At 45.6% G+C, this 23856-nt stretch overlaps 2 protein-coding genes across 2 annotated transcripts; both read right to left on the reverse strand.

The window, feature by feature from the left end:
* Nucleotides 1–3447: 3447 nt before the first annotated feature.
* Nucleotides 3448–5756, reverse strand: LOC120389981 (chemokine-like receptor 1). Its single transcript, XM_039512157.1, has 2 exons — nucleotides 5690–5756; nucleotides 3448–4470 (listed from the first exon to the last, which is right to left on the reverse strand). Exon 2 carries the CDS (start codon nucleotides 4395–4397, stop codon nucleotides 3534–3536), a length of 864 nt encoding a protein of 287 aa, XP_039368091.1. The 5' UTR covers nucleotides 4398–4470; nucleotides 5690–5756; the 3' UTR covers nucleotides 3448–3533.
* Nucleotides 5757–12369: 6613 nt separating this feature from the next.
* On the reverse strand, nucleotides 12370–13233 carry LOC120390599 (chemokine-like receptor 1). The gene has a single exon (XM_039513330.1). The coding sequence runs from the start codon at nucleotides 13231–13233 to the stop codon at nucleotides 12370–12372; it is 864 nt and encodes a 287-aa protein (XP_039369264.1).
* Between the last annotated feature and the right edge of the window lie 10623 nt (nucleotides 13234–23856).

Below are 23856 nucleotides of genomic sequence, written 5' to 3' on the forward strand. Positions count from 1 at the left end.
GAGACTCCCTCCCCACTTCAAAGTCTTTGTCCTCCCGACGTGTTTCCAGGTGTTGAGTAGTGTGGGGCGTGAGGCCAAGTGGTGATGTCACGTCCCCTCTTTTGTAGTTTCGTCCAATTTGCTGGCACTATATTTTGCTATGATGTGGGTCAAACAGTCTCCATTGTCTACATGTTCTCTCTGAGAAATCTCCATTTTATACAGTTCCTGAGAGATAGTGGATTCTGGGATGGGCTCCTCCACTGAAAGGCTGGTTTTGGTTATTCTGAACATCACAACTTATTTCAATAACACACACATAGCAAAACTTCACAACCTCACATACGACGACAGCACGTATAATCCACCAGGATATTAATGTTCAATAGATCAATATTTTTAAAATGATACCTCAGAAGGCAGACTTTGTTCATATGTATATGACAGTGGTGAATATGGGGGTTGAGGGTGCTGTTTTGAGGTACAGAGTAACACAGCCACATATTTTATTTAAAGTCCCCAATATTTTAAACACCTCCTCAACTCCATTGGCTTCCAAAACAGAGCTGGATATTTCTGGTTTTCCAGAATGTTTGGCAGAGTTTTGTAGGGTCACAAACTCTTACAATTTCGTTGCGACGTTCACCATGCTTCTCATTTTCCTCCAAGCCACAGATACTTGAATCAGATGCTTAAGTGTGAATTTCAGCTTTGCTTTCTTTTTTTTTTTTTTTTTTTTTTAGGTGAGTCCCAGAGAAAAGCTTGAAATGGCTGGGAAAAAAAATCATAAGATAAAAAAGAAGGACCCAAATGTTTTTCTTTTCAAACCAATCCATGATGTTTTGGAGGTGGCTTGTGAGGACTGAAGGCTTTGGCTTGGCACTGAAGATACAGGACTAGACTTTTAAAAGTGGCTGAGGGATTTAGGTGAAAAAATCCCATTGACATTAGCCATTAAGCACCTAATTCACACAGGTGCTTTTGAAAAATCTCACCAGTAGAAGCCTAAGTCAATTCAATTACATCACGTAATGGCAGACAGCTAAAAAGTGACATTTAAGTTGTTATACACAAAAACTACAAGTCTAAGGTGGGTGAACTCGAGTGCGTTGTATGAAATGAGGATATTGATGTAACAGGCACCACAGAAACTTGGTGGAATGAGGATAATCACAGTAATACCCGGTTACAAAATATATCGGAAGGACAGAACAGGCCGTGCTGGTGAGGGAGTGGCACAATGTGTGAAAGAAAGCGTAGAATCAAATGAAGTAAAAATCTTAAATGAACCAAACTGTACCATAGAATCTCTCTGGATAGTAATTCCATGCTTGAATAATAACAATACAGCAGTAGGGATATATTACCAACCACCTGGCCAGGATGGTGATAGTGACTGTGAAATGTTCTGGAAGATTAGAAAGGCTATAAAAATAAAACACGCAATAATTTTGGGAAAAGCAACAAAGAGGCTAACCTGGTTGAAACTATAGTAAAGAATTGAATTATCACACACATACCGGTATATGAACATAATTTGTTAGGGAAGAGTCAACATGTTTGTAAAGGGAAATCATGCCTCAGCAATCTAATAGAATTCTTTTTTGGGGTCAAAAAGTATATGGACAAGGGTGACCCAGTGGATATAGTGTACTTGGAGTTTCAGAAAGCCTGTGGCAAGATCCCTCACCAAAGACTCTTAAGCAAAATAAGCTGTCATGAGATGAGGGAAGGTCCTCACATGCTTCTGTAACTGGTTAAAAGATAGGAAACAAAGGGTAGGAATAAATGCTCAGTTTTCAGAATGGAAACACGTACATAGAGGTGTCCCCCAGGGGTCTGTAATGGGACCAGTGCTGTTTAACATATTCATAAATCATCTGGAAAAAGGGATAAACAGTGAGGTGGCAAAAATTTCAGATGATCCCAAACTACTCACTATAGTTAAGTTCAAAGCAGATTGTGAGGAGTTATAAAGATATTTCACAAAACTGGGTGACTGGGCAACAAAATGGCAGATGAAATTCAGTGTTACTAAATGCAAAGTAATGCACATTGGAAAACATAATCCCAACTACACATATATAAATTAGCAGTTTCCATTCAAGAAAGAGATCTTGGAGCCACTGTGGATAGTTCTCTGAAAACATCCACTCAATGTGCAGCGGCCGTCAAAAAAAGCGAACAGAATGTTGGGAATCTTTAAGAAAGAGATAGATATTAAGACTGAAAATATCATATTTCTTCTATATAAATCCATGGTACGCTCACACCTTGAATACTGCGTGCAGATGTGGTTACCCTATCTCAAAAAAGATATATTGGAATTGGAAAAGGGCTACAAAAATGATTAGGGGTATGGGACAGGTTCTGTATCAGGAGAACTGGGACGGTTCAGCTTGGAAAAGAGATGACTAAGGGGGGATATGATAGAAATCTATAAAATCCTGACTGGTGTTGAGCAAGTAAATAGGGAAGTGTTATTTACTCCTTCTCATAACATAAGAAATAGGAGCAGGGATGGTGTCCCTAGCCTCTGTTCGCCAAAAGCTGGGAATGGATGACAGGGGGTGATAATTCCCTGTTCTGTTAATTCCCTCTGGAGAACCTGGCACTGGCCACTGTCGGAAGACAGGACACTGGGCTAGATGGACCTTTGCTCTGACTCAGTATGGATGTTCTTATGTTCTTACCTTATGTTCTCATTGATTCTCAGCAAGGATCCTACTGGCCAAAACACTTTTAAAAATAAGACTTAGACCCTTTTGAAAATGTCGTCCTTTGTTTCATAGACCCATTGATCTTAGGAACCACCGGACAGAAAAAGAGCTGGAGCTCCACCAGGTGCAAAGATGACAGGATGACAAAAACAATGAAACAAAGACGTAGAAAAGTACAGACCATAAAGAACAAATGCCCCCAAATAATCTAAAAATGAACAAAAGCAAAAATCTATATATTTTGTTAAAATGACAGATTCATACATTCCAAGGCTGGAAGGGACCAGTGTGATCATCTCATCTGACATCCCAGGTCACACCAGCCAGAAAACTGCCCCCAAACCATTTCTAGAGTAGAGGGTTTTTTTTTTTTAAATGCATCCCAGCTTGATTTAAAATTCCAGTGATGGAGGATCCACCATGACCCTTGGGACATTGCTCCAATTGTCAGTTACTCTGATTGTTACAAATTTACACCTCATTTCCAGTCTGAATTTGTCTAGGTTCAACTTCTGTTTACCGGATCATGTTAGACCTTCCTCCATTGGACTGAAGAGCCCATTATTAAATATTTATTCCCCACGTAGGTACTTACAGACGGTGATCAAGTCACCCCTTCACCTTCTCTTTGTTAAGCTAAATAGATAGGACTTCATGATTCTCTCACTCTAAGGCAGGTTTTCGAATCCTGTAATCATTCTTGTGGCTGTTCTCTGAAAAAGGTCAAATAATTCACTTGCTAAAAAATACAATTTTGGGGTCAAGAGGACCCTATGGTCCAGTAAAATGAATTCTTTCTTCATGCACATATCGACAATTCCATCCATTCCCCTATTAGGCCGGCTCCGGCCCTGAGTTGTCGGTGGTTTGGGAGTTGCGTGCACGTTGACGGTACCTCAGAAACTCTTCCTCCATGGTGAGGTAGAAGATCGGGTTAAGGCAGCTGTTGAAATACTCCAGGACACAAGCAAAAGTGCTTTCTATGACCAGGAAAGGCAGAGGGTATTTAGCTGAGATCTGCAGGAAGAAGATGACGTGATACGGCAGCCAGCAGAGGAAAAAGGCCGGGATCAAGCCAAGAAGGATCTTGAGTGGCTTGGTGGACTGGATCAGCCTGTTCCTCCTCAGATTGGCAGCTAGAACGATGTAGAAGGTTGGGATCAAGATCAAGGCTAATGGGATCAGAAACCCGACCAGGAACTGGATCGCAACGGCGGCCTTCACCCTCCCTTCGTCCAGTGTGAAATTCACGCGCATGCTGACAGGTGAGAGGAGGGATTCCCACAGATCACTGTACCGCAAGCTGAACCCAACAGACAGGGCCCATATGACCAAACCAATCATGAAAGCCAAGCGGGGCGTGCGGTGGTTCTGGGCCCACTCAGGGCGCGCCACGAGGATGCAGCGATCGACACCGAGGGCCGTGAGGAGGAAGGCGCTGGAGAACATGTGTAGGGAGGTGATGGTGCTGCTCAGCCTCTTGGCCCAGTCTAAGTCCAGGAAGAATATGGAGGTGATTCTGAGAGGTAGGACGATGATAAAGATTAAATCGGCCATGGCCCGGTTCCAGAACCACATGGCGCTGGCCGTCCTCTCCACACGGCAGCCGGCGACGAAGAGGACGTAGCAGTTCAATGGCACCCCAGCAAGGAAGGCCACGCCACACAGCACCAGGAAGAGAATTGGGAGGATCACCATTCTCAGAGGAGTTGCAGTCACAATATCCCCTCCTCCTCCTCAGGGCTCAGCGGAGGCAGCACAGACGTTGTACCTAGCAAAGGAAGGAAGAGCAATGAAAAGGGCTCCAGGAGAGGACACAGACAGAGACAGGCAGCCGCTGAATTTATAATATCCTCAGAGTTTACAAACTCCCCAGATTCTGGGCTGAACTCAGATAGGATCAAACCCTTGTAGGCCAATACCCCAATGATTCAAAGTGCTTTGTCTATTCTATGTCAGAGTGCTATGTTGATGCTCTGCCCAAACTTTTTTGTTTTTACATAATATCATTTTTTCGACTAAATCAAATATTAAAAATAACCCCACATATACTTATTACTGAACAGTTGGATTTATAGACAACGGAAGTTTCGCGATGAGGAGGGTGGTCCAAGATGCAGAGACAAATATAGGAGAAACTCGCCCTCCCTCGGCAGCCTCACCAAAATTCCCAAATAACTTTCTTGCTTTTAGTTTCTCAAAGGAGCTGGTTATTCCCCTCTTGGTTAAACAAAAAAGTTGATGGATGATTGGTTTCCCCCACTCCCCCGCTTTTTTTGAAATAATGGAATTTTTGAAAGTGAGTCTTCTCCAACCCCCCTTCATATAGAAGTGGAGTTTTTGGGTGGTTTGCGCCAATTGGGGGAGAGGGGGTCAGTTAGTGAAGCAGGCACAATCCCCACTGAAGGAACCCTCCTGTGAAAACCTCCGGTGATGGAGAGCAACTCCCCAGGAGGAGAAAAGTAGGATTAAAACAACGACGACAATGAAAAAGCCGACAAAACACCAGAGGAAGAAGAGACCAGTTACAAGGTAAAAAACTTTTTTTTTTAAAGGAAAGATATTGCAAGAGTCTATTTTAGTGGATAGAAAGGGAGTCCAGACTCCTGGGTTCCATCCCAGACTCTGCCAATGAACTGCTTGGGGAGCCTGGACAAGTCACGTCATGGCCCCATGCCTCAGTTTCCCCTCCAAACATTTCTCTGTTCAGAGAGTGAGCTCGCTGTGGCCAGGCCTGTTTCTCCCTGTGGGTCTGTGCAGCACCTGGCACGATGTGGGCCCTGATCTTGGTCAAAGCCTTTGCAGCCTCCAGCGTGATGGGGGCCCCTGACCACCAACAAGAGGACACACAAATAATTTCAGCTGGTTCTAACCAGAGTGGATGATGGGAGAGGACGTGGGAGCTGGAAGATAGAGAGTGAAGCAGTGTGGGGAGTGGGACAAAATGAGATCCAGTGGAGGCAGCTGGAGGATTTACCTCATTTCCTTACCTGTGACTTGGGGGGACGCAGCATCACAAAGTCGACCTCCGTCCCAGGTCTCCGACCCAATGTCTGCAGCTCGCCCAGACTGGCTCAGCCCAGAGCAGGAAGCCGTTCATGTGGTGGTATATCGGGAGCGGGAGGGGTGGAGGGGGGGGAAATAATGGGTGGAGATCACAGGACGTGGCTGGGTCCAAATACGTCTGCAAGGTCAGGAAGGGCTCCAGCACCCATAGCTACATGCAGATGTTATGCAAACCACAAGCTCCCCCTCGCTGGGCCCTCTTCAGGCATCTGCATTCGTCTGTCCACATCCGTGGGCAGGTGGGCGGGGGCCTCAGTGGGGAGCCGGGGCTGAGACAGCCACTTCCAGCTGACTCCCCCGGGTGAGATCCCTGGACCAGAGACTCCAGCTGGGACTCTGCCCTCCAGCCCCTCCTGGCTGGGGAAAGTGAACAGAGCCCTGCGGGTAATCGGCCGCGTGAGATTCTCAGCCCTGCCTTTGCTGCAGGGAACCTACTCTCGTCCGGAGCATGTTACAACCCTGCCAATGCTAAGGAAACCCTTGCTGTGTGCAGGAAACCACATAAACCACAGCCCGGCCTGCAACCTGCCTTATCTCTTGTCATTTGCCTGGAGGCCTCAGGCGTGGGGCACTTTTCAGCTCAACATGAGCTCCCAGGTCCAACAGGGCACTGGCCGTCCTGGGATGCATCAACAGGGGAATCTCGACTAGGAGCAAGGAGGTGATTTTCCCTCTGGATCCGGCTCTGGTGCGATCACAGCTGGGATCCTGTGTCCGGTTCTGGCACCCACCCTTCAAGAAGGATGTTGAGCAACTGGAGGGGGTCAGAGAAGAGGTATGAGAAGGATTAATGGATTGGACCCCAGGCTTGGCAGACAGAGACTCCAGGAGCTCAGTCAGTTCAGTTTATCAAAGGACACGTCTACACCAGGAAGGCTGCACGGGTGCAGCCGCGCCGCTGAAGCGGCTCAGTGAAGACATGGTCTATGCTGATGGTAGAGCTTCTCCCATCGATGACGTTAATCCACCCCCGCCCCCGAGAGTCGGTAGCTGTGTTGACCAGGGAAGCATTGTCTACACTGGGTGTTAGGTCGGTATAACAGCGTCACCCGGGGGGCGGGGGGGTCCACACCCACGAGTAACGTAGTTATACCAACATTAGTTGCTAGTGTTGACCAAGCAAAAGGGCAGGTGACGGGATGACTTGGTTGCAACTTTCTGACAAAAAACTGAATTTCACGTATGCTGCCATCTACTGGCCAGGTGGTTTTACTGCCATCGTCAGCTCTGAGCCTTTGCATAACAGTCTATAGCAGTGGTTTCCAACTGGGGTACGTGTACCACTGGGGGTATGCAGAGATCTTCCAGGGGGTACATCAACTCATCTAGATATTTGCCTAATTTTACAACAGGCTACATAAAAAGCACTAGCCTAGTCAGTACAAACTCCAATTTCATACAATGACTTCTTTCTACTGCTTTATATACTGTCCACTGAAATGGAAGTAGAATATTTATAATCTGATTGATTTATTGTATAATTATATGGTAAAAGGAGAAAGTAAACTATTGATCAGTACTAGTGTGCTGTGACACTTGTAGTTTTTAAGTGAGGAGAAACTCGGGGGTACCCAAGACAAATGAGACTCCTGGAAGGGGTACAATAGTCTGGAAAGCTTGAGAGCCACTGGTCTAAAGGATCTTTTCCCACTGAGATGTGGCCACCTCTGGGGTGGGGCGTGGGGGCTGTTTATACAGGTGACAGGGAAGAATTTGGGCAGGGGCTGCTGCGGGGAGTGGGGTGGAGTCAGGGTTCCTGGAAAAATTTGTATAGTGGGGGGTGTTGAGAGTCACTGAATCAAAATGTAAACTCTGGATGATGGGAACCACTTCACTTCTGGGGGAGCGGAACCGATGGAGAGATCTGGGGAGGCTGATTTGGGGATCGGGGTCAGGGGGACAGAGGGATCTGTGGAGGCTGCTATCAAGAGCAGGTAGGGAAATGGGGGGCTGCTGTGGGGGGAGAATAGGGACAGGGAGGAACCTGGGGTAATGGGGGGGGAGGCTAGAGACAGGTCTGCGGGAGGTGGGGGATTGTGGATTTCACCCTAGCATTTCTTACCTATGTCCTGGGGGAATCAGACACGGCATCTCAGAACTGATTCCCCCAACACACACACACCACCTGCAGCTCCCACCCCCCATGGACTCCGTCTGGGGGCAGGAATCTGTCCTCTCAGGGAGTGGGAGAAAGGGGGTGGCTCAGCGGGGTGTGGAAGATGTTCACAAAGCTGAGTCTGCAAAACCTCTGAGTTGGCCAACTCCGTGCAAGCCTCAAACAGCTCAGCTCAGCTCTGGGGCCTCTCGTGACGAAGATTCTGAGATCCCGTCTGCAGCGATGGTCGCCCACATCCGGAGCAGCCACAGCCCGAGAGCAGGAGCTGAGCTGTAGCCGCATCGTTGCAAAAATTCAGCCCATTCACATCTGAAGACACACCAGACCCAGCTTGGGCCCCTGAAATGCTGCTGGATCGGGTGGGCTGGATTGGGTGGGCCCTTCTGCCCTTCACCCGCAGTCACTCCTCGAATATCCTGGAGAGACCTTTCCAGGTGGCGGGTTGTTTGTAAATCACTTGGTTTGTTGGCTGTGAGCCACACAACATTATGTCTGCTCCACGACTGGCTGGTTGATTGCTTGAATGCTGGAGAACAGCCAGTGACGTAGTGAAAGCTGCATGGATTTTGGCTGAGAATATCAGGATTCATTGAGACATTAGTTTCAAAAGCCACTGTGATGGGGTTCCCGGCCTGCAACCCGGACTGTGGGACCTGCTGAGTCCTCTGTCCTACCAACCTGAGGTATCCCGCTCACACTGTGATACTGTGTCAAGCTGCAAACCTCTAGCAGGCCCTGCACTTACACAGCCATCCCCAGGCAGCGACACACCCAGCTGAGCTCCATGAATGTTTGTCTGAGCCATTCATGAACCATGAATAGGGAGGCTCCAGTCACTTTCCCCCGGCTCCCTGGCCTTGCAGAAATGTACCGTCCTGCCTTGGTCAGAAGCCTGGCCAGCGTAAGTTCATTACTCTATTGACGCCTCCCTCAATGTGGAGAGGACACGCACCAGCTTTTGTAAACTGAGCTCAGAGTTTCCAAGTACTTCAACCAAATACACTGTTTCAGGTAGAATATAAACCAGGTTTATTAACTACAGACAGCTGGATTTTAAGTGATTATAAGCAGTGAGCACAGAGATCAAAGTTGGATACCTCAGAAATAAAAGTAAATTTGCAGTGTAAGTTCTCCAAACTAAACAGAATTTGGATCAAGCCGGGTTTCACCTTGGCAGATGGTACAAGCAGGTGACAGTTCCTCAATACATAGGCTGGGCTTGTCTTCCAGCCTGATACCAAACTTATCCAGGCCAAAGTCTTTGTCCTCCAGACGTTTTTCCAGGTGTTGAGTGGTGGGGGGTGTGAGGCCAAGTGGTGATGTCACTTCCCCTCTTTTGTAGTTTCTTCCAGCTTGATGGAAATATATTTTGCTATGATGTGGGTCAAACAGTCTCCATTGTCTACGTGCTGTCTCTGAGAAATCTGCATTTTATACAGTTCCTGAGATAGTGAATTCTTGGATGGGTGCTGATGAGCCAGTAATGCTGTCTGGCTCCTCCATTGTCATACCTGAAAGGGTGATTCTGGGTGTTCCCAACATCACAACTTATTGCAGTAACACACACATAGCAAAACTTCCTAACTCCTCATACAATGACAGCACATACAATTCAAGAGGATATTAATAATCAACAGATCAAGCCTATTTTAATGATACCTCACAAGGCAGACTTTGTTCATATTGATATGACAGTGGTGAATATAGGGGTTCCAGGGTACTTTTTTGAAGTACAGAGTGCCACGGCCACCCACATTTTATTTAAAGTCTCCAATATTTTAAACACATCCTGAACTCCATTGGCTTTCAAAACAGAGCTGGATATTTCTGGTTTTCCAAAATGTTTGGTCACAAAATTAGGGTTACAAACTCTTACAATTTCGTTGCGACGTTCACCATGCTTCTCGTTTTCCTCCATGCCTCAGATACCAGTATCAGATGGTTACGTGTGAATTTCAGCTTTCCTTTCTTTTTTTTTTTTAGGTAAGTCACAGAGAAAAGCTTGAAATGGCTGGAAAAAAATCATAAGGCAAAAAAGAAGGACCCAAATGTTTTTCTTTTCAAACCAATCCATGATGTTTTGGAGGTGGCCTGTGAGGACTGAAGGCTTTGGCTTGGCACTGAAGATACAGGACTAGACTTATAAAAGTGGCTGAGGGATTTAGGTGAAAAAATCCCATTGACGTTAGCCATTGAGCACCTAATTCACACAGGTGCTTTTGAAAATCTCACCCGTAGAAGCCTAAGTCAATTCAATTACATCACGTAATGGCAGACAGCTCAAAAGTTCTTATATACAAATCCTAGAAATCTAAATAATAAGATGGGTGAACTAAAGTGCCACATGTTAAATGAGGATATTGATTTAACAGGCATCACAGTAACTTTGTGGAATGAGGATAATCAATGAAACACGGTAATACCAGTAATATATCGGAAAGACAGAGCAGGGCATGCTGGTGGGGTTTGGGCACTAGATGTGAAAGAAAGCATACTGTCAAATGAAGTAAAAATCTTAAATGAACGAAACTGTACCATAGAATCTCGATGGATAGAATTCTATGCTCCAATAATAAGAATATAGCAGTAGGGATATATTACCGACCACCTGAGCAGGATGGTGATAGCGACGGTGAAATGTTCTGGAAGATTAGAGAGGCTCTTAAAATAAAAACAACTCTATAATAATGTGGGATTACCAACTATCCCCATATTGAGTAGATAGATGTCACTTCAGGACAAGATGCAGAGATAAAGTTTGTTGACACCTTAAATATCTGCCTCTTGGAACAGCTACTCCTGGAACCCACCAGAGAAGAGGCAATTCTTGATTTAGTCCTAAGTACAGCACAGGATCTGGTCCAAGGGGTGAATATAACTGAACTGCTTGGTAATAGTGATCATAATATAATTAATTTAACATCCCTGTGACAGGGAAAACTCCACAGTAGCCCACCACGGTAGCATTTAATTTCAGAAAGGGGAACAACACAAAAATTAGGGAGTTAGTTAAACAGAAATTAAAAGGTACAGCGACAAAAGTGAAATCCCTGCAAATTCCTGGAAATGTTTTAAAGACACCATAATAGAGGATCAATTTAAATGTACACCCCAAATTAAAAAACATAGTAAGAGAACCAAAAAAGTGCCACCATGGGTAAACCACTAAGTAAAGAAGGTTTGAGAGGCAAAAAGGCATCCTTTAAAAAGTGAAAATTAAATCCTAGTGAGGAAAATAGGAAGGAGAATAAACTCTGGCAAATGAAGTGTAAAAAATATAATTAGAAAGCCAAAAAAAGAATTTAAAGAACAGCTGGCCAAAGACTCCAAAAGTAATAGCAAAAAAAAATTTAAGTAGATCAAAAGCACGAAACCTGCTAAACAACCAGTGGGGCCACTGGACAATCGAGATGCTAAAGGAGCACTCAAGGATGATAAGGCCATTGAGGAGAAACAAAATAAATTCTTTGCATCGGTCTTCACAACTGAGCACGTGAGGGAGATTCCCAAACCTGAGCCATTCTTTTTAGGTGACAAATCTGAGGAACTGTCCCAGATCATGGTGTCATTAGAGGAAGTTTTGATAAACTAAAGACTAATAAGTCAACAGGACCAGATGGGATTCACTCAAGAGTTCTGAAGGATCTCAAATGTGAAATTGCAGAACTACTATCTGCGAGGCGCTACAAAAGGGTTTCACACCTATGGGCATAAATATTTTTTAAAATAGGACTTATGTTACCCTTATTTCATAGACTAGTTGATCTTCAACAAACACAGGAAAGAAAGCTCCGCTGGGATGATGAGAAGAATAATGAAACGAAGATGAAGAAAAGGACAGACCATAAAGAACCAACCACTCCAAAATAATCTAAAAATGAACAAAACCAAAACTCTAATATATTTCATTAAAATGATGCATAGATTCCAAGGCTGGAAGGGATGGGTGTGATCATCTCACCTCACCTGCCAGAGCACACAGGCCAGAGAACTGACCCCAAATAATTGCTAGAGAAGAGCTTTCAGAAAAACATCCCAGCTGGATTTAAAGTTGCCTGTGATGAAGGATCCACCACAACTCTTGGGAAATGGCTCCAATGGTCAGTTACTCTGACCCTTAAAAATTTACACCTCATTTCCCGTCTGAATTTGTCTAGGTTCAACTTCTGTTCCCTGGATCGTGTTAGACCTTCCTCTGCTAGAATGAAGAGCCCGTTATTAAATATTTGTTCCCCACACAGGTACTTACAGACTGTGATCAAGGCAAGTCTTCCCCTTCATTTGTTAAGCTAAATAGATTGCGATCCTTGTGACTCTCACTCTAAGGCAGGCAGGTTTTCTAACCCTGTAATCATTCTCGTGTTTCTTCTTTGATTAAGGACAAAAATTCACTTGCTAAAAAAAACAATTTTGAAATCAAGAGGAAGTTATGGGTCCAGCAAACATAATTCTTTCTCCATGCAAATATTGACAATTCCATCTGTTCCCCTACTCATCTGGCTCTGGCCCCAAGTTGTCGGTGGTTTGGAGGTTGCGTGCACGTTGCCGGTACCTCTGAAACTCTTCCTCCACGGTGAGGTAGAAGATGGGGTTGAGGCAGCTACTAAAATATGTCAGGACACAAGCAAAAGCGCTTCCTGTGTTCCAAATAGACCCAGTGTGCATAGCTGAGATCTGCAGGAAGGAGAAGATGTGATATGGTAGCCAGGAGAGGAAAAAGGTCGGGATCAAGCCAAGAAGGATCTTGAGTGGCTTGGTGGACTGGATAAGTCTGTTCCTTCTCAGCTTGGCAGCTAGAACAATGTACAAGGTTGGGATCAAGATCAAGGCTAATGGGATCAGAAACCCAACCAGGAACTCAATCACAACAGCAGCCTTCACCCTCCCTTCATCCAGTCCGACATTCATGCTGGTGCTGGCAGATGAGTGCAGGGATTCCCAGAGATAGCTGTACCGCAAGCTGAAACCAACAGACAGGGCCCACATGCCCATAACAATCTTGAAAGCCAGAAGGGGCGTGCGGTGGTTCTGGGCCCACTCAGGGCGCGCCACGAGGATGCAGCGATCGACACTGAGGACCGTGAGGAGGAAGGCGCTGAAGAACATGTGGAAGGAGGTGATGGTGCTGCTCAGCACCTTGGCCGTGTCTAATTCCTTGATGAAGATTGAGGTGAATCTGAGGGGCAGAAAGACGATGAAGATGAAATCGGCCACAGCCCGGCTCCAAAACCACACGGCGCTGGCCGTCCTCTCCACACGGCAGATGGCAACAAAGAGGACGTAGCAGTTCAATGGCACCCCGGCGAGGAAGGCCACGCCACACAGCACCAGGAAGAGAATTAGGACCACCATTCTTGGAAGAGTTGCAGTCACAATATCCCCTCCTTCACCTCAGGCCTCGGCTGGGGCAGCGCAGACGCTGTGCTGAGCAAAGGAAGGAAGAGTAATGAAACAGGCTCCAGGACAGGACCAGGACAGAGTTTGGTTTCTACTAAACTAAATGTTTAAAAAACACACCCCTTTGCTTCTTGCTGAACAGTTGGATTTCTAGGGAAGTGGAGGTGGACAATAGGTGTCTCCAGGATGCAGAGACAGAGATATGAGAGACGCCCTGCCCTCACTAAAATTCCCAAATAATCGTCTTGCTGTTAGTTTCCCAAAGGAGTTGGTTATTCCCATATGTTGATTTAGAAAAAAAAAGAATGATCATTCCCACACTCCTTTTTTTTTTAATTAATGGCATTTTTTTAAGTGATTCTTCTCCCACCTCCTTCATTTTGAAGATGAGTTTTTGTGCGGTTTTGGCCATTTGGGGTGGAGGGGCCTATCTGGAGTGGAGTTAGTGGAGCCGAGTGAGCAAAATCCCCACTGAAACCCACCCACCATGTAAACTGCCAGAAACGGAGTGCAACTTCCCAAGAGGAGAAAAGTAAAATTGAAAAGACGATGACAAAAAAGCCATCCTGCAAAAAAAACAGGGGAAGAAGAGGCCACTAACAAGTGGGTAGACAGGGAGTCTGGACTCCTAGGTTCCATCTCTGACTCTGTCACTGAAATGTTTGGATAGCCTGGAAAAGTCACGTCATGGCCCCGTGCCTCAGTTTCCCCTACAAACATTTCTCTGTTTAAATGTGAGCTCCCTGTAGACAGGCCTGTTTCTCCCTGTGGGTCTGTGCAGTGCCTGACACGATGGGGCCCCCGAGCTCAGTCAGGGTCTGTGCAACACCCATCATGACGGGGGGCCCCTGACTTCTGACAACAGGACCCACAAATAATTTCAACCAGTTCAATCCGGAGTGGATGAGGGTAGGGGATGGGAACAGCTGGAAGCGGGGAGATCCAGGGGGAAGTGATGGGAGTGGCAGAATGAATCCCAGTGGGGCAGCTGGGGGATTTACCTCATTTCCTTACCCGTGTCTTGGGGGGACGCAGCGTCTCAGAGTCGACTCCTGTCCCAGGTCCCCAGTGCAACACCTGCAGCTCGCCCAGACTGGCTCAGCTCAGAGCAGGAAGCTGATCATGTGGGGGTATATCGGTGGGGGAGGGGGGACACAAGACGTGGCTGGGTCCAATCATGTCTGCAAAGCCTGATAGGTCTTCGGCACCCACTGCTACATGCAGACATCACGTGAACCACAAGCTCCTGCCCGCCCCCCCAGCTGGACCCAAACAAGGTGTCTGCATTCAGCTGCCTACATCCTGGGGCAGGCTGGCGGGGCCCCCATCGTAGAGGAGGGGCTGAAATAGCCATGTCCACCAGGCGAAGTCCCAGAAGCAGAGACGCCAGCTGGGACTTTGCCCTCCAGCTCATCCTGGCTGAGGAAAGGGAAAAGAGCCCCACTGGGAGTTGGACATGTTAGATTCTCAGCCCTGCCTTTGCTGCAGGGAACCCACCAATCAGCCCAGGGCACGTTACAGGACCACCAACGTTAAGGAAACCCTCGCTCTGTGCTGGAGACCACACAAACCACAGCCCGGCCTGCAACCTGCCTTCGTCTCTTGTCATTTGCCTGGAGGCCTCAGGCGTGTGGACACTTTTGAGCTCAACGTGAGCTCCCGGGGCCAACAGAGCTCAGGCCGTCCTGGGGTGCATAAATAGGGGAGTCTCGATTAGGAGCAGGAAGGATATTTTCCCTTTGGATCCGGCCCTGGTACAACCACTGCTGGGATCCTGTGTCCAGTTCTGGCGTCCACCCTTCAAGAAGGATGTTGAGGAACTGGTATTGGTCTCAAGTTGCAGTGGGGGAGGTTTAGGTTGGATATTAGGAAACACTATTTCACTAGGAGGGTGGTGAAGCACTGGAATGGGTTCCCTAGGGAGATGGTGGAATCTCCTTCCTTAGAGGTTTTTAAGGTCAGGCTTGACAAAGCCCTGGCTGGGGTGATTTAGTTGGGGATTGGTCTTGCTTTGAGCAGGGGGTTGGACTAGATACCTCCTGAGGTCCCTTCCAACCCTGATATTCTGTGATTCTATGAACTGGAGGGGGTCAGAGAAGAGCCATGAGAAGGATTAATGGACTGGACCCCAGGCTTGGCAGACAGAGACTCCAGGAGCTCAGTCAGTTCAGTTTATCAAAGGACACGTCTACACTGGGAAGGCTTCACTGATGCAGTTATGTCGCTGTAGCGTCTCAGTGAAGATGATGTCTATGCTGACGTGAGAGCTTCTCCCATCGATGTAGTCAATCTACCCCCCATCCCCCGAGAGGCGGTAGCTGTGTTGTTGACGGGAGAAGCATTGTCTACACCGGGCGTTAGGTCGGTATAACAGCGTCACACAGGGGGGTGGGTTTTCCACACCCGCGAGCGACGTAGTTCTACCAACATCACTTGCTAGTGTCGACCAAGGGAAAGGGAAGGTGACGGCTTGACTTGATTGCCAGATTCTCACAAACAATTGAATTTCACATGTGCTGCCATCTACTGGCTAGGTGGTTTTACTGCCATCGTCAGCCCTGAGCCTTTGCATAAAAGTCTACAGCAGTGGTTTCCAACCAGGGGTATGTGTACCACTGGGAGTATGCAGAGGTCTTCTGGGGGTACATCAGCTCATCTAAATATTTGTCTAATTTTACAACAGGCTACATAAAAAGCACGAGCGTAGTCAGTACAAACTACAATGACTTCTTTCTACTGCTCTATATACTGCCCACTGAAATGTAAGTAGAATATTTATATTCCAGTTGATTTATTGTATAATTATATGCTAAAATGAGAAAGTAAACTATTGATAAGTACTAGTGCACTGTGACATTTTTATTTTTGTGTCTGATTTTGTAAACAAGTCAGTTTTAAGTGAGGTGAAACCTGGGGGTACACAAGACAAATGAGAATCCTGGAAGGGGTACAGCAGTCTGGAAAGCTTGAGAGCCCCTGGTTTATAGGGCCTTTTCCCACTGAGATGTGGCCACCCCTGGGGTAGGGGATGGGGGCTGTTTATACAAAAGACAGGGAGGAATGTGTATGTCGGGGGTCTGCTGCGGGGAGTGAGGTGGAGTCAGAGTTCCTGGAATAATTTGTACAATGGGGGTGCTCAGAGCCACTCAATCAGACTTTAAACCCTGTATACGATGGGAATCACTTCAATTCTGGGGGTGTCGCACCAATGGGTGGGGCAGGGAGAGATCTGGGGAGGCTGCTTTAGGGAATGGAGTCGTGGGGCAGAGGGATCTGGGGAGGCTGCTATGGGGAGCAGGTAGGGAAATGGGGGCCTGCTTTGGGGGGTGGGGTGGGGGCAGGGAGGAACCTGGGGTAGGCGGTCAAGGGGGCAGAGACATATCTGCAGTGAGGACCATTGTGGATTTCACCCTAGCATTGAAGCTGGAAGATTTAATCTCACTTTCTGACCTATGTCCTGGAGGATTCAGACACGGCATCTTAGAAGTGATTCCCCCCAAACACACACACCACCTGCAGCTCCCCGCTCACCCCCCCCCCACTGACATTGTCTGGGATCAGGAAGCTGTCCTCTTGGGGGGGCACACAAGGAGGGGGGTTTGCTCAGTCGAGTTGGGAGATGCTCACAAAGCTGAGTCTGCAAAACCTCCGAGGAGGCCAGCTCCATGCAAGCCTCAAACAGCTCAACTCACCTCTGGGGCCTCTCGTGTTGAAGGGTCTGAGGTCTGAGGTCCCATTTGCAGAGACGGTCGCCCACATCCGCGGCAGCCACAACCCAAGAGCAGGAGCTGAGCTGCAGCCGCATCAATGCAAAAATTCAGCCCATTCACAACTGGAAATGCACCAGATCCAGCTTGGGCCCTTGAAGTGCTGCTGGTTCGGGAGTGATTCATGCATGAGCGCTGCCGCCCTTCACCCCCAGTCACCCCTCGAACATCATGGAGAGACCTTGCCAGGTGACGAATGGATCGTGAATCTCTCGCCTTGTTGGCTGTGAGCCACAAGACATTCTGTCTGCTCCACGACTGGCTGGTGGATTCGTTGGACGCTGGAGAACTGCCAGCAACGTAAAGCTGTGTGAATTTGGGCCAGGAATATCAAGATTCATTCAGACATTAGTTTAAAAAGCCACTGTGACGGGGTTCCCGGCCTGCAACCTGGACTATGGGACCGCTGAGCTCTCTGTCCCAACACTCTGGGATTGGGACATCCCTCTCACACTGTGATGCTGTGTCGAGGTGCAAACCTCTGGCAGGTCCTGCACTTACACAGCCATCCCCAGGCAGGTACACACCCCGCTGAGTTCCATAAATGACCTTCCAGCCACTCACGAACCATGAATAGGGAGGCTCCAGTCCATTCCCCCCAGCTCCCTGGCTTTGCAGCCCAGAAATGTACTGTCCTGCCTTGGACAGAAGCCCGGCCAGTGTTAGTTCCTCAGGGCCGCCAAGGGGGGGCAAGTGGGGCAATTTGCCCCAGGTCACATAGGGGCCCCCACAAGACTTTTTCAGGGGCCCTGGAGCAGGGTCCTTCACTCGCTCTGGGGGGGCCTGGAAAACTCTCGTGGGGCACGGGCCCCCGGAGCTTCTTCCGCTCCAGGGCTTCGGCGGCAATTTGGCGGTGGGAAAACCCCAGGCCCCTTGAATCCTCTGGGCAACCTTGAAGTTCCTTACCCAGTCAGTGCCTCCTCTGATGTGGAGAGGACACGCACCAGCCTTTGTAAACTGAGCTGAGATTTCCCAGGACTTTAACCAAACACACAGTTTTTGGTAGAATATAAAACAGGTTTATTAACTGCAGACAGAGAGATTTAAAGTGGTTATAAGCATCGAGCAGAGAGATCACAGTTGGTTACCCAAGAAATAAATGTATTTCCCAATCTGAGTTCTACAAACTAAACAGCCTTTGAATCAAGCCGTGTTTCACCCTGATAGATGGTACAAGCAGGTGACACATCCTCAGTAAGCAGGCTGGGACTCACCTCCAGCCTCGGTCCCCATCCCCATTTCAAAGTCTTTGTCCTCCAGACGTGTTTCCAGGTGTTGAGTTGTGGGGGAAGTGAGGCCAAGTGGTGACGTCACTTCCCCTCTTTTATAGTTTCTTCCAGCTTCAGGAAAGATCTTTTGCTCTGATGTGGGTCAAACAGTCTCCATTGTCTACATGCTCTCTCTCAGAAATCTGCATTTTATGAAGTTCCTGAGATAGTGGATTCTTGGATGGGTGCTGATGAGCCAGTAACGCTGTCTGGCTCCTCCATTGTCATACCTGAGAGGCTGGCTGTGTGTGTTCCCCAACATCAAAACTTACTTCAGTAACACACATATAGCAAAACTTCACAACCTCACATACAACGACAGCACATACAATCCAATGGGATATTAATGTTCAACAGATCAAGACTCCCACCTCACAAGGCAGATTTTGTATAGAACATATCATAATATTATGACAATTTGGTTGCAGCATTCACCATGCTTGTCATTTTCCTCCTAGTCCCAGATCCTGGAATGATATTGTTAGCTGGAAAATTTAGCTTTCTTTTCTTTTTTTTTTTAGGTAAGTTTCTAGCCTTTGTTGTTGCAGATAAAAGCTTGAAATGGCCGGAAAAAAAAATCATAAGGCAAAAAACAAGAACCCAAATGTCTTTCTTTTCAAACCAATCTCATGATGTTTTAGGGGATGCCTCATGAGGTTTGAAGGCTCAGGCTTGGCAATGAAGAGACAGGACTAGATTTTTAAAAGTGGCTAAGGGAGTTAGGTGCCAATTTGCCATTGAAATTACGAATGAAGCACTTAACTCTTATATGTGCTTTTTAAAATCTCACCCATAGAAGTTTAAGTCTATTCAATTACATCACGTAATGGCAGACAGCGAAAAAGTAACATTTAAGTTCTTATATACAAATGCTAGAAGTCTAAATAATAAGATGGGTGAACTAGAGTGCCTCGTATTAAATGAAGATATTGATACAACAGACATCACAGAAAGTTGGTGGCATGAGGATAATCAATGGGACACAGTAATACCAGGTTACATAATATATCAAATATATCGGTAGGACAGAACAGGTCCTGCTGGTGGGGGCTTGGCACTATATGTGAAAGAAAGCATAGAGTCAAATGAAGTAAAAATCTTAAATGAACCAAACTGTACCATAGAATCTTTCTGGATAGTAATTCTATACCCAAACAATAAGAATATAGCAGTAGGGATATACTATCAACCACCTGACCCGCACGGTGATAGCGACTGTGAAATGCTCAGGGAGATTAGAGAGGCAATAAAAGTAAAAAACTCAATAATTATGGGGGACTTCAACTGTCCCCAAATTCACTGGGTACACGTCAATTCAGGACAGGACACAAAAATAAAGTTTCTGGACAATATAAATGACTTTCTTGGAGCAGCTAGTCCTGGAACCCACAAGAGGAGAGGCAATTCTTGATTTAGTCTTAAGTGGCGCGCAGGATCTGGTCTAAGAGGGGAATATAATGGAACCGCTTGGTAATAGTGACCATAATATAAATAAAGTTAACATCCCTGTGTCGGGGAAAACACTACAGCAGCCCACCATGGTAGCATTTATTTTCGGAAAGGGGAACAACACAAAAATGAGGAAGTTAGTTAAACAGATATTAAAGGGCACAACACCAAATGTGATATCCCTGAAAGCTGCATGGAAACTTTTTAAAGACATTATAATAGAGGGTCAAATATATATCCCAATTTTAAAAAAATATATAGTAAGAAAACCTGGTTAAACAACAAAGTCAAAGAGACTCTGAGAGGCAAAAAGGCATCCTTTAAAAAGTCAAAGTTAAATCCTATTGAGGAAAATAGAAAGGAGCGTAAACTCTGGCAAGTGAACATATCATTAGACAGCCAAAAGAGAATGTGAAGAACAGGTAGCCAAAGAGTGAAAAAGTAATAGGAAGCCTGCAACGAGAGGGGCCACTGGACGATCGAGATGCTAAAGGAGCACTCAGTGCTGATAAGGCCATTGCAGAGAAACAAAATGAATTGTTTGCATCGGTCTTCATGGCTGAGCATGTGAGGGAGATTCCCAAACCTGAACCATTCTTTTTAGGTGACAAATCTGAGAAACTGTCCCAGATTGAGGTGTCAATAGAGGAGGTTTTAGAACAAGTTGATAAAATAAACAGTAACAAGTCACCAGGACCAGATGGTATTCAGCTAAGAGTTCTGAAGGAACTCAAATGTGAAATTGCAGAACTACTAGCTGTGGTATGCAACCTATCATTTAAATTAGCTTCTGTACCAAATGACTGGAGGATAGATAATGTGACACCAATTTTTAAAAAGGGCTCCAGAGGTGATCCCGGCAATTACAGGCCAGTAAATCTGACCCCAGTAATCAGAAAACTGATTGAAACTATAGCGAAGAACAGAATTATCACACACATAATTTGTTTGGGAAGAGTCCTCATGGTTTTTGTAAAGAGAAATTATGCCTCCACAATCTATTAGAATTCTTTGTGGGGGTCAAAAAGGATATGGACAAGGGTGATCCAGTGGATATAGTGTACTTGACATTTCAGAAACCCTTTGACAAGATTCCTCAAAGGCAAAGTAAACTGTCGTGAGATAAGAGGGAAGGTCCTCACATGGATCAATAACTGGTTAAAAGATAGGAAAGAAAGGAATAAATGCTCAGTTTTCAGAATGGATACAGGTAAATAGCGATGTCTACCAGGTGTCTGTACTGGGACGAGAGCTGGTCAACATATTAATAAATTATCTGGAAAAAAGGGTAAACAGAGGTGGCAAAATTTGCAGATGATACAAAACTACTCAAGATAGTTAAGTTCAAAGCTGACTGCGAAGAGCTACAAAGGGATCTCACAAAACTGGGTGACTGGGCAACAAAAAGGCAGATTAAATTCAATGTTGATAAATGCAAAGTAATGCACATTGGAAACCATAATCCCAACTATATATAAAAAATGGTGGAGTCTAAATTAGCTGTTACCACTCAAGAAAGAGATCTTGGAGTCATTGTGAAAAACATCCACTCAATGTTCAGCGGCAGTCAAAAAAGCAAACAGAATGTTGGGAATCTTTAAGAAAGGGACAGATAATAAGACTGAAAATATCATATTGTCTCTATATAAATCCACAGTACACCCACATCTTGAATATTGCATGCAGATGTGGTTGCCCTATTTCAAAAAAGATATATTGGAATTGGAAAAGGTACAGAAAAGGGCTACAACAATTATTAGGGGTATGGAACAGCTTCCATATGAGAAGAGATTAATAAAACTTGGACTTTTCAGTTTGGAAACAAGATGACTAAGGGGGGATACCATAGAAGTCTATAAAATCCTGACTGGTGTGGAACAAGTAAATAAGGAAGTGTTATTTATTCCTTCTCATAACACAAGAACTAGGAGTCACCCAATGAAATTAATAGATAGCTGGATTAAAAGAAAAAAAAAGGAAGTATTGCTTCACGCAATCCACAGTGAACCCAGAGGATGTTGTGAAGGGCAAGACTATAATGGTTTAAAAAAGAACTAAACAAATTCATGGAGGATAAGTCCATCAATGGGTATTAGCCAGAGATGGTGTCCATAGCCTTTGTTTGCCAGAAGCTGGGAATGGGCGACAGTGGATGGATCACTTGATGATTCCCTGTACTGTTCATTCCCTCTGGGGCACCTGGCACTGGCCACTGTCAGAAGACAAGATACTGGGCTAGATTGACCTTTGCTCTGACTCAGTATGGCCATTCTTATGTTATGTTCTCATTGACTCTCAGCAAGGTTCCTACAGGCCAAAACACTTTTAAAAATAGGACTTAGACACTTTTGAAAATGTTACCCTATGTTTCATAGACCCATTGATTTTCAGGAACCACCGGACAGAAGAAGTGCTGGAGCTCCACCAGATGCAAGGATGACATGATGACAAAAACAATGACATGAAGACACAGAAAAGGACAGACCATAAAGCATGAAATGCCCCAAAATAATCTAAAAATGAAAAAAAACCTTAAGAATCCATATATTTCTTTATAATGACAGATTCATAGATTTCAGGACGGGAAGGGACCAGTGTGATCATCTCCTCTGACCTCCCGGATCACACGGGCCAGAGAACTACCCCCAAAACAGTTCCTAGAGCAGAGCTTTTAAACAAATATCCCAGCTTGATTTAAAATTGCCACTCATGGAGGATCCACCATGACCCTTAGGAAATTGCTCCAATGGTCAGTTACTCTGACCGTTGAAAATCTATACCTCATTTCCAGTCTGAACTAGATTCAACTAGTGTTCACTGGATCATGTTAGACCTTCCTCTGCTAGACTGAAGAGCCTGTTATTAAATATATGTTCCCCACATAGGTACTTACAGACTGTAATCAAGTCACCTCTTCACCTTCTCTTTGATAAGCTAAATAGATTGCGATCCTTGTGTCTCTCACTCCAAGGCAGGTTTTTTAACTTTTAATCATTCTCATGGCTCGCTAAAAAAGACAATTTTGAGATTAGGGGGAAGTTACAGATCCAGTGAACAGAATTCCTTCTCCATGCAAATATCGACAATTCCATCTGTTCCCCTATTCATCCAGCTCTGGCCCCAAGTTGTTGGTGGTTTGGGGGTTGCGTGTACATTGCTGGTACTTCAGAAACTCTTCCTCCATGGTGAGGTAGAAGATGGGGTTGAGGCAGCTGCTGAAATATGTCAGTTACACCTTTCCAGCAGGATTGGGAACCATTAACAACTACTCTCTGAGTACGGTTATCGAGCCAGTTATGCACCCACCTTATAGGCATCACAAAAACCTGGTGGAGTGAGGACAATCAATGGGACACAATCAATGGTACAAAATATATCGATGGGATAGAACAGGTGATGCAGGGGGAGAGGGGAGTGGTACTATATGTGAAAGAAAATGTAAAATCAAATGAAGTAAAAATCTTAAATAAATCCACGTTCCATAGAATCTCTATGTATAGTAATTCCATAGTCTAAGAAGAATATAACAGTAGGGATCTATTATCGACCACCTAACCAGGACAGTGATAGTGACGATGAAATACTAAGGGAGAAAGGCTATCAAAATAATGAGCTGGGGGATTTCATTTATCCCATATTGACTGGGTACATATCACCTCAGGACGAAATGCATAGACAAAAATTTCTCAATACTTTAAATGACTGCTTCATGGAGCAGCTGGTACGGGAACCCACAAGGGGAGAGGCAATTATTGATTTAGTCCTGAGTGAAGCGCAGGAGCTGGTCCATGAGGTAACTATAACAGGACCGCTTGGAATTAGTGACCATAATATAATAACATTTAACATTCCTGTGGTGGGAAGAACTCTTTAACAGCCCAACACTGTGGCATTTAATTTCAGAAAGGGGAACTATGCAAAAATGAAGAGGTTAGTTAAACAGAAATTAAAAAATACAGTGACTAGAGTGAAATCTCCGCAAGCTGCATGGAAACTTTTCAAAGACATCATAAGAGACGCCCAATTTAAATGTATACCTCAAATTAAAAAACACAGTAAAAGGACTAAAAAAGAGCCGCCGTGGCTTAACAACC

This window comes from Mauremys reevesii, linkage group 24 (assembly GCF_016161935.1).
Source record: "Mauremys reevesii isolate NIE-2019 linkage group 24, ASM1616193v1, whole genome shotgun sequence".
NCBI lineage: Eukaryota > Metazoa > Chordata > Testudines > Geoemydidae > Mauremys > Mauremys reevesii.

Coding starts and splice junctions, on each gene's coding strand:
- LOC120389981 (XM_039512157.1), bottom strand. CDS start 4,397: ATGGTGATCCTCCCAATTCTCTTCCTGGTGCTGTGTGGCGTGGCCTTC.
- LOC120390599 (XM_039513330.1), bottom strand. CDS start 13,233: ATGGTGGTCCTAATTCTCTTCCTGGTGCTGTGTGGCGTGGCCTTCCTC.